General features: G+C 26.7%; 3 protein-coding genes and 1 long non-coding RNA gene across 8 annotated transcripts in view; 1 reads left to right on the top strand and 3 right to left on the bottom strand.

The window, feature by feature from the left end:
• The window catches only part of LOC126847497 (mitochondrial import inner membrane translocase subunit Tim17-B-like), a 248,149-nt gene that overhangs the window by 89,669 nt on the left and 145,953 nt on the right, over positions 1-12,527 (top strand). The gene's annotated exons all lie outside the window — the stretch shown is intronic.
• On the bottom strand, positions 652-2,126 carry LOC126847515 (uncharacterized). The gene is made up of 3 exons (XR_007687081.1): positions 1,984-2,126; positions 1,669-1,686; positions 652-695 (listed from the first exon to the last, which is right to left on the bottom strand). It is a non-coding gene; the product is annotated as an uncharacterized LOC126847515 (long non-coding RNA).
• Positions 4,061-7,536, bottom strand: LOC126847493 (putative uncharacterized protein DDB_G0282133). Of its 4 annotated transcripts, none has more exons than XM_050587763.1 (12): positions 7,442-7,536; positions 7,326-7,354; positions 6,998-7,167; positions 6,839-6,929; positions 6,713-6,772; positions 6,488-6,568; positions 6,181-6,333; positions 5,697-5,912; positions 5,131-5,310; positions 4,842-4,985; positions 4,514-4,711; positions 4,061-4,297 (listed from the first exon to the last, which is right to left on the bottom strand). In XM_050587763.1, exons 1-12 carry the CDS (start codon positions 7,492-7,494, stop codon positions 4,152-4,154), a joined length of 1,521 nt encoding a protein of 506 aa, XP_050443720.1. In that variant the 5' UTR covers positions 7,495-7,536; the 3' UTR covers positions 4,061-4,151. The 4 variants fall into 4 exon arrangements, with proteins under 4 accessions (XP_050443720.1, XP_050443721.1, XP_050443722.1 ...); XM_050587764.1 differs by having other exon boundaries at positions 4,532-4,711; XM_050587765.1 differs by having other exon boundaries at positions 4,061-4,294; positions 4,532-4,711.
• On the bottom strand, positions 8,511-11,516 carry LOC126847505 (uncharacterized). Of its 2 annotated transcripts, none has more exons than XM_050587797.1 (9): positions 11,350-11,516; positions 11,000-11,023; positions 10,403-10,432; positions 10,182-10,265; positions 10,011-10,112; positions 9,379-9,438; positions 9,116-9,169; positions 8,856-8,939; positions 8,511-8,607 (listed from the first exon to the last, which is right to left on the bottom strand). In XM_050587797.1, the coding sequence occupies exons 1-8, from the start codon at positions 11,414-11,416 to the stop codon at positions 8,857-8,859; spliced, it is 504 nt and encodes a 167-aa protein (XP_050443754.1). In that variant the 5' UTR covers positions 11,417-11,516; the 3' UTR covers positions 8,511-8,607; position 8,856. The 2 variants fall into 2 exon arrangements, with proteins under 2 accessions (XP_050443754.1, XP_050443755.1); XM_050587798.1 differs by having other exon boundaries at positions 10,011-10,109.

Here is a 12,527-nt window from a genome sequence, read left to right as displayed (position 1 = left end):
CTGTGTAAAGCATTTGTAACACTTTAACCTTAATTAAATATTATGTCTCTCCTTTGCCGTTAGGTACATTTATTTTCATCATTAACAATCTCAATACAATTGATAACAATTTATAGATATTATATTTATACAATATACAATTAAACGTATAACTTACTGTTGGCTTGATTGAAATATGAAACATGAAAAAAATAAATATTATAATATTTGTATACCTAAAACGTACTTAACCAACAATTGCTCGATTATTATTAACACCCTATCTAAGTCCTAATTGTTTCATCTACGTTTTTCTCTTATTTAATATTAATGGGATAAACATAGTTTTGTCGAGTACGGTTAAGCCTCCGTCGAAGTTTAGTAAAAATAAAATAATTTTTAAATAAAAATATAGAACCATACCAAATAGTTGAAACCTAAATACTTTGAGTAATAAAAGTCGCAATTTGATATAATTTATACTTGGCTTAGAATAAGTCACAGCCAATGAAAAAGGAACTAAAAAAATAAATGATACATTTACAAAACGAATTTACTTTATCGAGTAATCTAGAAAAAACTTATGAAAAAAGCACTTAACACTTGACGTGGTTATGTAAAATGAAGAAATATAATAATCAAGTTTATTAAAATAATTATTGATTTTAAAAATATATTACCACCAATTGCAATTACGTGTTGGTGTTTTTTTTCATCTGCGTAAGAAAACATATTATTACACATTTAAAATATTTGTACCATTTTAGGATTTCCTAAGTTCAAACAGTATGCCTCCCATTATTCCATTTAAAGTATATTTTTTATAAAGTATGCTCTAATATCCGTATATAGGTACTGTATTAGACTGACCCCATAAAATGTCAAAATTTGAACTTCATCGGACAAAATGTAAAAATGGCTCAAAGCAATTTTGTCTAATTGATAAAAATGTGTGAAGATATTTTTTCTTACCTACTATATATTTTTTCAATTTTTAATAGTTACTATTGTTGGAGTGAGTTGGTTAGAAAGATGGGAAAAAACAACTTCAAATAAGTATATTATGACATCGACAACTGACATATAGGTATAGGAAAAAAATAATTTTGTAAAAAATTTATATTTTCTAAGAAATTGAACATATTTGGAATTACTTTTTTATATATTGTATACACATATATATATATTTATATGTTTTTTTTTACACCTAACACAGTTTAAATCAGAAGAATCACACAAAAAAATAAACCATAAAAGGCAATGATTTAAGTCTCATTAACTTCATACTTAATTTGGCTTAAGACATTTCTCCTTAAATACTAAAGATCGTTTTTAAAAACTGCTAGTATACTAATTTCTGAACAATAAATCCAATACGTTTTACAATCCTTGTCATATTACATTTTATAGTTTATAATTAACCGAAAATCCACGAAAAATAAATATTTTAAATTTCAATAAGGATGAAAACTAATTTAGGAGAGTTAACGATCATTATACACTATATATATATAAATTAAAATATATATACCAATAAAATAATATTGATAAAATTATTATGTTAATAATTATTTGAATTGAGCTTATAGTTAGTTTTATAATTTATAGTCAAGTAAGTTATCGAACAAAAAATTGTTTAAATTAGCTAAAAAAGAAAAAAAAGAGTACAATTTAATATTTAAAACTTACTGTCGTTCCCAATAACACCTAAAACATGAACAAATTAAAGATTTATGATACAACTGTATAAAGAAGTAAAAGTATTTTGTAATATCGATTTGGGAAACTTGTATATTTATTTTTTATTTCTAACAATTATATAGTACAAAAGTTTTTATTTTGTTTGATAAATCATAATACATATAGTGAAAAAATAAAACTATTTTTTCCAAATTACAAATAAATTAAGGAATTAATATATTTTTTTTTATAATTTTATTTTATTTTAAACGCAGCAAAATTATATGGTTATATTTTATACTAATTATTATTTATGTTTATTACCTGAAGTTATTGTCTGAATAACGAATACCGTTATTGTTAAAAAGGAGACGATGCGTGTAAAATTCATATTTTAGATTTAGTATATTTATTACTCAAAAGAAATTATTAAATGATAATAAATTTTTTTGGAATAAAAGCTTATGTAAAACTGCAATCAAGTTTAATACTATACTAAAGGCAACTGTACATTTGCAGGTATCTGAATTTCTTTCAAATGAAGAATTTGATAAAATTGTTTGTTTAGATGTTTGAACAGTCGTTTGACTTGGTGCCATGGTGGTGTATTTTTTGAGATTGAACATTTTAGCTTGTTGTTTGTGACATGCATACTAAAAATATATAACATATATTTTATACAGAGACATTAGCGAAATAATTAATGTCGTTGACTTAAAAATTGTTTAGGCTGTGGCCTGTGGGACACTTGTACACGCGTAAAATAAGTTTAAACATTAATATTCACAGTAGGTTTTATATGTGAACAATTTTCAAGACCATAGCTGTTGATCAAAACCGAAAACAAAATAACTTGATCGAAAGCTATTTAGTTTTTCAGATCATGGAAAGTTAAGTTTTAGAGTTATTATTCATTTTTACACTCTAAAACAATAAAGTTAAAAATTTCATTTCAGAACAACCAAGAAGGGTCGAACGATAGGGTTAACGGTAGCAATAATGGTTGTGGAATTCAATGTTTATATATTCATTCCTTTACTATATATCCATAAGTTGCTTAAAGTTTATTCATTTAAATAATAAACCAACCATTTGGGGGAGAAGGTCTCAAGTCTTTAGGTTTGTATTATTATTGTTATAAATACAAAACAACCATATCACTATTATATGAATTCTAATGTTACTACGTTTGTGTAAGTCAACAACAGCAATCGTTTAGAATTCTAGCGAATAGTGGTTTTTTTTTTTTAATATTTGTATAGTACTCGATATGGGTTGTATTACAGCTTTTGCGCAAATTTTAATATAAGTCGTTGAATGTGAAAACGGCTCTAGGACAAATATTGTGCACACGAAAAATATTAAAAATTTTAATAATCGCAGTAGGTATATGTGAAAAATTGAGAAAACGTTGGTTTTATCAAGTTATTCAGTTTTTTTTTAGTTCTTACTTGTGAAAATAAAAATAATTTTTGTTTTTTTTTCTAACTCTAGAATTGGTATAATTATTGGTTGTCGAACTAAAATTTGCAAGCCTGGACATAAAAACTAAAATGTCTGGTTTTTAAAAAAAAAAAAATAAACGATACATTTTCTTACTTTAAGCGCAGACTTTTTGTAAACAAGCAATAACGAATATTATATAATTTTAGAGACAGACCATATTAGGTAAACTGTCAAAATAAAATGCTTCGACTAAAATCTACGTATGGTCTGAAATTGCAAAAATAAAAACATATGCGTGTACCTATGTGCCTATATAAATGATACTTAATGTAAGGCAACTCGATATGAATACCGTTTAAAAATCCGCAGTTGAATAACAAAAAAAAAAAAAAAGATATATATTTGTCATTTTGAAATATCTTTACATTTTTGCTATGAGATGAGCAAATTTTTTTTTTTTTGTGTATATTTGTTACTACTATAAAGTTTTTGTATACACTTCGTATGTAATGCCTTATTAGTCATTACAATATTTTCTTTGTAAATATTAAGTATTGTAATTATTTATACATCAGAACCCATTGCACATAACGTTTGATTTTCTAAAAATTGCCATTGCTACGATTCACTGTTAATTGCAATTTAGGAAAACAATTTTTATTGATTTAAAGAGTGTTTAAATCAGAAACCATAATTATATGCTTAAAATTAAATACTTTCTCAGATAATTGTCTAATCAGATGATAAATTACATGCATTGCATTTTATCGAGTTGTTTTTTTTTTAATAGAATCATTTTTTACCTACAAGTAAAACAGTTATGATTGCCCAAAGATGTTTTATTACTTTGGAATTTATTTGGAAGTACCATTTTGAATGATGGCAGTAAAACATTAAATGTAAAAAATAAAAAAGTAAAGTACAAATAATGCCACGAGTTTTTATTATAATTGAAAATAGAATATTATAAATGTATATTGTATATTCATTTAATATTTTATACTTTTATTTTGTATTTTATTGTTATTAAATTTGGAAAATATTTATTAAATTGCTGTTGCTTTTCTTCTACTTTTCTGCTGACCATCTTTTCTTGATTTAGAATTTTGTGTATTGTTAAATGCATTAAACGAATTTTCGTTGTTAGAATTCAAGTTTCCAATATTATTCTTATTTGCCACAAAATCACCTGCTGTGAAAAAAACATAAAAACTTTAATTAATGAAACGTTACGCCAATGTATTAGAAAGCCTAAACGATTATATTTAACACATTTTTGTACTATCTTTTACTTATTAAGTTCTATTAAGTAAGTCATTAACTCCTACTTAATTATAGATATTTTTTTATTATATAAAATAAAATATTAAGTTACCGGTAAAAACTAATTGTTTTTATTAATAATTACTTAGTGTTTTTCCACTACCGTCAACATCGGCTGGCTTCAAAGGATTTCCTTCTGCATCTGCTGGAACTTTCTTCCCGTTAATTGTGAAACCATCCTTTTCATTAAATTGTACAGACGGATTAACTGTATTTCCAACATCCATTGGAATTTTTTTGCCGTTGATCACCACTCCACCGTCGTATAAAGATATATTTGGACCTGTTGATAGATAAGCTGGATCTTAAAAAATTATAACCATCACTACTACATCTTTGATTAATAAATTAACTATTGGCATTAAAAACGAATAATTAATAGTGATTAAAAAAAAAAACAAAATTCGACTTACTGCCATCGAAATAACAATTATTGCGTACATTGTTCATTCCTTTATATAGAATGCATCTATATTGTGGTTCTGCTGGTGTATTGTCTTCGTTTACGTTACCGGAATTTACGTTTCCAAAATTACTCCCATGTATCACCCAATCGTCTGGAAAAATATTAAAATTTAAAGAAAACTATTATTAAGTTTTTAAGTTATTGTTTTTTTAGTTTTTTTATTATAACTCTCACTTTGATTTTCAAAACATACATCCACATCGAAGCTATGAAAATAGTTTTTAGTTTTAAATTACCTGGTGTTTTCCCGCTACTGAATGCTTCTGGTGGGATTTTTTGTCCGTTGATTATGAGTTCGTTCTTATCGTTAAAGTTTACAGATGCTCCCTGTGTTCCCGAATTTGTTGGAACTTTGTGGCCGTCTACCAGGGCTCCATCATCATTAAATTGTATATTTTGATGATTATTCAAATTAACTGTAAAAAATTATCATAACAAGATATTTATGATAGATGATCTTGTACAATTTATTTTAGTGTCCAACTGTTTTTTTTAATCGATCAGCAAGTCAAAAAAAATCTTAAATAGGTATTGTAATACAGGTAATGGTACAATAGAGGGATTGGAGACAAATATCATAGATGCCGTACACTTAAAGAAAAATAAAAACTATAGGAGTGATAAATAACAAAACTATTATAGAGTTTCTAAATTATTGTTTTTTAAATTTTTTTATTATAATTATTATTAAATTTCAAAACATACATTCACATCGAAGCTATGAAAATAGTGTTTAGTTTTAAATTACCCGGTGTGTTCCCGCAACTGGTGGTTATTATTAATAATTTTCCTTAATAATTACTTGGGAGTTTTCCACTACCGTCAACATCGGCTGGATAGCAATTATTGCGCCAATTGACCGTGTGTTCAGGACAAATGACAATGAGTTCGTTCTTATCGTTCATTGTTATAGTTGCTCCCTGAGTTCCCGAATTTGTTGGAACTTTGTAGTTGTTTCCCAGGACTCCGTCATCATTAAATTGGTTAAATTGTGTTTTTTGACGTTTAGACGAATTACCTGTAAAAAATTATCATAACACGGTATTTATGATAGACGATCTTGTACAATTTATTAACTTTTTTTTTTTTTTAATCAGTAAGTTTAAAGAATCTTCAATAGGTAGTACGGGTAATGGCACAATAGAGGGATGAGAGACGAATATCATAGAAGTCCTATACTTAAAGAAAAACGAAAACTGTAGAAATAATAAATAATTATAAACATAGGGGACAATTTGTTTTACAAATAAGAGGGCAGCGTCAAGAACAACAAGAATTGAACTCACGGCCATTGCCATTAATGTTTCCATTGTTATTGCCATAGTTATTAAATCTGTTGAATGGAAAATTATTGTTGTAATTCATTCTGTTCATTTGTGGTGGTGATGGTGGTGATGGCGGAGATGGCATTTGCTGCGTCATGACTGGTTGAAAGTTATCTAAAAAAAAACACATAATATGTAAACAATATTGTGTCAGGTTAGAATAAAGAAAACAACTATCATAGAGTTCTTAAATTTTTTCCTCATCTCAAATACCGTGTTATTCAAATCGGATGTACCTAGTGCCAATAATTATATTATATTATATTACCCCAATATGGTTGCCAATCGCTGCTAAAGGGCGATGGCGATGGTGATGCTGGCGGTGACGCCACTACAGGTTGAAAGTTATCTAGAAAATTATTTATGATTTTTCAACTATATTTTCATACTAATAAATGCAGTTTTAATTCAGAATAACAGTATCAAGTTTCATGATAATTATTTTATTGTTTCAAACGAATGCTACTCTATTAACGACGGTTGTAAAAATTACCCCAATAGTTTTTCCATTCGCTATTGTCATATGATGGTGACCCATACGATTGCGAATACCCTAGAAGAAAAAATAGAAAAAAATTATTTAAACAGACAAAGTAAATTATAACAAATCTCCACATACTCCTATTGTTGTTTCTACGTCTGTTCCGGCGATTTTGCATACGGTTGCTGTTGTTTGCTCTATTGTTTTGTTGTGGATAAGTTTGGAAATTCTGAAATTGTATATAATAATATACAAACATTCATAGTTTTCGTCGCTTTTTTCACTCTCATCACTTACATCTGTCGCCGAAGAATTTTCATACCAGTTTGTGGTCGTACCCAAACCTCTGGCTGTAGTCAGTTGAATGTTTCCAAGACTGTCATTTGTTTTGAAATCGCCAACTACTTTGTTCTTGCCAACCATGTTTTGGGTGTCTTGAAGCCCGCTCGGCATGAATGGTTTACCGCCTGAAATTCAAGAAAAAAAGAAAAAAAAGATTGATATTCCACTTTTCCATAATATTATAGTCTTGGGTGGTAGAAAATTGTTTTAACATGATAGTTTAGAGGTGGATAACAAATATTTAATTAGTCTAAGACCTAATTAATTAACCTAACTATATTACCATCGCCGAGTACATTATTATCTGCGTTTCTAAAAACAAAAACCAAAAATTATTTTAAATAATGACAATTGTAATTTTCTATTTAACTAATAATTTATGTTGTTTGATATACTCACACCGTGGTGTATGTCGCTAGACAAACGAAAAAAATTAAACAAAACCTCAACATCGTGTTGGCTTTTTTTCAGTGTTAAACGATTAACAGTAGTTGAGAAACTTAATGGATTACGGCTGTGATTAAGTTTCCGTTTATATATGCACAATGTTCAGAATAATTACTATGCGTAGAATAATTAAATTCACAACTTGTGGCGCAAGTGTTTTGGTTAATTGAATATGTTTTGTTTAAATAAATATTTTATTACTTTTACTTAAACACAAAAGGTTCAATTATTACGTTTAGTCATTAGTAATATTGTATAATTTATCAAGACCATATTTCTGGTAAAAGTCGTATTGTACATATATTTTTTTTCAATATCTAACAGACTTGCAAAAAAAAAAACGGTCATGTGTTTTAATTTGAGTCGTTTTTTAGAGTACAATATATTATGTTGTTAACGAAAAACCTTTTATGCTCTCTTTATAATTGTGTACTTATTATAACATACCTATAATATTATATTTTAATTTATGATGAAAATCGAGTAAAACTTGTGCCGTAACCAGAAGACGTTTAATTATTAAACGGAATTTTGCACTGGGCCATTTTATGGTTTTCAATTAAGGTTTTGTTATAAACTAAAAACAAAAAAATTCATAATAACATAGTTTGTTTTCAACAATAAGTTTTGAAGTTATACATTGTGCAGTATTAGTACTAAATGTACACACCGTTTCCTACAGCTTATTACTAAAAATATTTTTATTTGAATGTATTGTATAGAATAGAACTAAATATTACAGGTTTATATTTGTTAAAATGTATAAAGTATAAACAATTAAATATACGACTGCCGCACTTCTGTTGACAGTTAAAAGTATAGAGTAAAATTGAGGGATGGATTGAGAAGTAGATGCGAATAGATTAAATAAAAAATGACAACTTCACTTGTAAATATTTATTATATTGATAAACATGTAATGGCACGAAAATCGACATATTTTTATTATATATTAACAATTTTGTTAGAAAATCTAAACGTTAACAAAATTATTATAAAGATTTAAAAAAAATACATCAAATAAAATAGAATATATTTTATTGTCATAACTTGACAGTTTTATTTAATGTGTGAATTAACGAATTTTCCAACAATCCTATTACTCAGCATCTACTCACCTAGATGAAAAAAAAAGATATAATTAAAGCAACGTTACACCAATTTATTAATTTCCAAATTTATTTTTAAAAATTTTACTAATATACATGCTCTCAAGATATCAAGAGCAGTACTTGATTATTTTCATTTAATCCAATTCTCCACTGTAACTACGCTAGCATAAGAAATACATTATCTCGCTTATGATTTATTTGTATAAAACTCTCAAAATAAAACATAATTTATTTGATGACTTGCTGTGCATTACCTTAAAGATGAGCTGGATTCTCTTTTCCTCTAGCACCGCAATTTTTCAACCAACCAATAAATCTCTTTATAGCGCTAATCACTCCTAGATAAACATTTTCAAACTGTAATTAGTGAAATCTAGCTACTTACTAGAAATCATCAAGTTGGAAATATTTCTTAATAAAACTATAAAGTTATTTAAATTTGATTATTTGAAAAATTTCAATGCTTTAATTTTTTTAGACATTAAAATGAAAATATTATTAATTAATTACTTGCCTATATTTACAGGTTGATTCGGCACATTTTCGTTATTCAATCCAGTTTGTTGCACTAAGATATTAATAATACATGTAGAATATGTCATTCTATGTTATTAATGAGAAACAAAGAGGTGGCAGGGTAAAGAATAACAAAATTTAGCTCACGGCACTTGTACTGCTACTACACGTTTTTGTTACTTTTTAATAAATTTCTCTATGATTTTTAAAACACAAATCCCAACGGAGATAACACAAATAAATATATTTTATTTAAATTACCTGAGGTTTGCCTACTGCCGTCAGTATTAGCTGCACCTAATGGACGTTTTTTGACATCTTCTAAAAATTGTTTTCCAAAATATTTGACTATGTTTTAATTCAAATAAAATGGTGTGCTTAACCTTAATTTCTATTCAACTACCTACATTTTTTAAGTGGCTAACAATCTAGTAAATATTTTGTTGGTCTACTGGAAATTTAAATTATAGGTACTTAGAAGAATTTTTAATAACAAAAAAAATAATTTACACAAGAATTATTGTACTACATTTTGTAATATATTTTTTTTTAAGATATTCTTAATGAAAAAACAAAGGACAATTGAATATTTTCGATATTTTAAAAATCTTAGAATTAATGTCGTTAAAACCGTATCTTGAGAAGTAAAACAATGAAAATTGTTCATTCCTTTAAGATAAAAGAGTTTATAATACTTAATTGGTTTTATCTACTACGTACGTCAGTAGTTCTATAATTAAACAATATCCCACAAAAGTTTGGAAGTATCTCAAATATGTTTTAAAGAGGTTTAAAGTGTACACGTTTTTCTTATTTTTTAAAAATCGCACTATGATTCTCAAAACGCAATTCTTAACGAAGCTAAAGAAAATAAACACATTTAATTTAATTACCTGATATTTCCCCACTACTCTCAGTATCAGCTGCATTCAATGGATCGTCGATCACGGCTCCATCATTACCAATATTAATTTTTGGACCATAAGTAAAACCTTCTGTAAAAAATACCATGGCAACTGGTTGAAAGTATTTTTTTTTTAAATTATTTTGTGTTACACCACTACCTTTTGTATCTACTGCCTTTTTTTTCCCGTCTACGAAGGTTCCCGCATTATTATGAATTATCTTTGGATTATAGGTAGAACCAACTGTAAAAAAATTACTTGACATAATATTTGTCTTATGTTATTAATTATAAACAAAGAGGTGACAATTGTAATCTATGATTCTCAAAACACAAATACCAACAAAGATAAAAAATATAAATATATTTTATTATAATTACCTAATCTTTTTCCACTGCCGTCAGTATTAGCTGCAATTAATGAACTTTATTTTACATCTTCGAAAAATTGTTTTCGGTTCTTTGTGAGTTAAACATTAATGTAAAAATATAATTTTAAAAGTAAACCCTTTAATACAAAACTACGTAGACAATTAAAACTAATAAAATACATATAATAAATGTGTTTATAATCGAGTCATTTGATTTTTGGGGTACTAAGAAAAAAATATATTATGACTATGTTTTTATCCAAAAAAGTGGTAAGTTAAAGCACATAATATGTTAATGTGTAAAATATATTTTTTTTAAATTTAAAAAAACAAACCATCCTCCCCAACATTAAAAAAAATGGTTATATTTTTCAAATTAATTTAATTTTTGAATCTAATGACCCCAAAAACATTAGGTCAAGGATATGATAAATTCTTGAACTTTTATAAAAATTAATTACTCACCACTTACTTTTAATTTAACTACCGATACCTCAGTAATGTTTCATATTATTTGTCTAATTGTGGTACACCATTATACCTACACTGTACCCAACACCACACATACACCCTAATGTTTGTACATTTTATTAAATTGTAAGCTTACCTTGTACAGGTGCACACCTAACACCTAAAACATAAAAAATAAAACATGCAAGTACATTTGTAGTACTAAAGACATTATGATTCAAATCAACTTTTATCTAACTAATTATTATGCAAATAAAAAAAATTTGACGAAATGATTTATTCAGAGTTTTTTTTAAATATTTTACATTTCTTAGGATGGTTATTTTACAGTTGACATAATAACAAATTAATTTGTATAAAAAATGTTAGAATAAAATTGTTATTCAAATAGATCATTCGAATAAAAATTAGTTTACTTTCGAAAAAGAAATGCCCAAATCCGGACACTACCTCAAAATGTTATATTTATCTTCTAATGGTTATTACCTGTAGTCATTGTGAGAATAACAAATCCTGTAATATATGACAGGAAAAATGCGGTTTTGAAATCCATATTAGACGGAAGAAATATCTTGGAATTTATAAATTATGAACGACACTTAAATTTTTATGTTAAAAGTAAACTGCAAGGTTTACCACTTAAGAATATGAATACTCAACTAAAGCCAACGGTCGAAGACCTTTGTAGTGTAACAAAATTATTTTGTTCAAAGCAAGTATAATAGAAGGGAGATGTGTTTAAAACATATATATGAGGATTATTTATGATTTTAAATGTGATTACAATAGTTTTTAGCAGCGTAAAATCCGTATTACTCATTTTTAAGTATACATTGTGTAGCCAAACAAAATTACCATTTGTACATACAGTTTGTCCCTTCGCAAACTACACGTCATACTGTGACTCACTTGAGAGCAAACATTTTATGAGAATAACAAATGGTGGTGAATACAGGTTTCGGTGTATGAAATATAGTCATTAACAAAACAAATTTTAGCCTAGAAAATCCAGAAAAAAACAATAAAAATATGTTGCATGATCGTAAGACCCTGATAAATAACTATTTTGTACATAAATCGTACACAACATTATTCGATTAAATAGTCCTTTAAATATTCCTATTTGAAACATTTAAAATTATTATTTAAAATTTTATCTAATTTGATTGTACATTGAAACGTTTAATTCAAAGTAATTCTATCACTTTCGGGTATAGCAACTCTTAAGTAATTGTGACCACTTCGTTTCAATTATGCTAAAACACACCAATGGATAGTAAAACAAGAACAGAAAAATCTAATTTTATGTACAAATTCGTACATTATCTTTGTACTGATAACATGTCAACTTGATCATAATTTGTATGTCATCATTTTAGATGTATTTTATGGTATTATCCCGCTATATGGGTAAATCATATATTTATTATTTGCAATTTTTAAAAAAAATTATTTAACACAATTTAAAAAATCTGAAACTAATATAAATAATACCTAACAAGGTTATAGTTCGATTTACAGAAATACTATTTTAATTTCCTCTTAACTTCTCGTTAGGAATTTGACCATATTCAAATGAAGTCTGGTTGATCTGCATGGGTTTTCACATAAAATCAGCTTAACAGTTAATTAACGTTAAATATCTAAGAAAATAACCCATAACA

This window comes from Adelges cooleyi, unplaced genomic scaffold (assembly GCF_023614345.1).
Source record: "Adelges cooleyi isolate 19-005CV unplaced genomic scaffold, UGA_ACOO_1.1 ACOO_flye_CR_arks_rails_tigmint_CR_PRNA_108, whole genome shotgun sequence".
NCBI lineage: Eukaryota > Metazoa > Arthropoda > Insecta > Hemiptera > Adelgidae > Adelges > Adelges cooleyi.
This window is presented reverse-complemented; position numbering and strand designations above follow the sequence as displayed.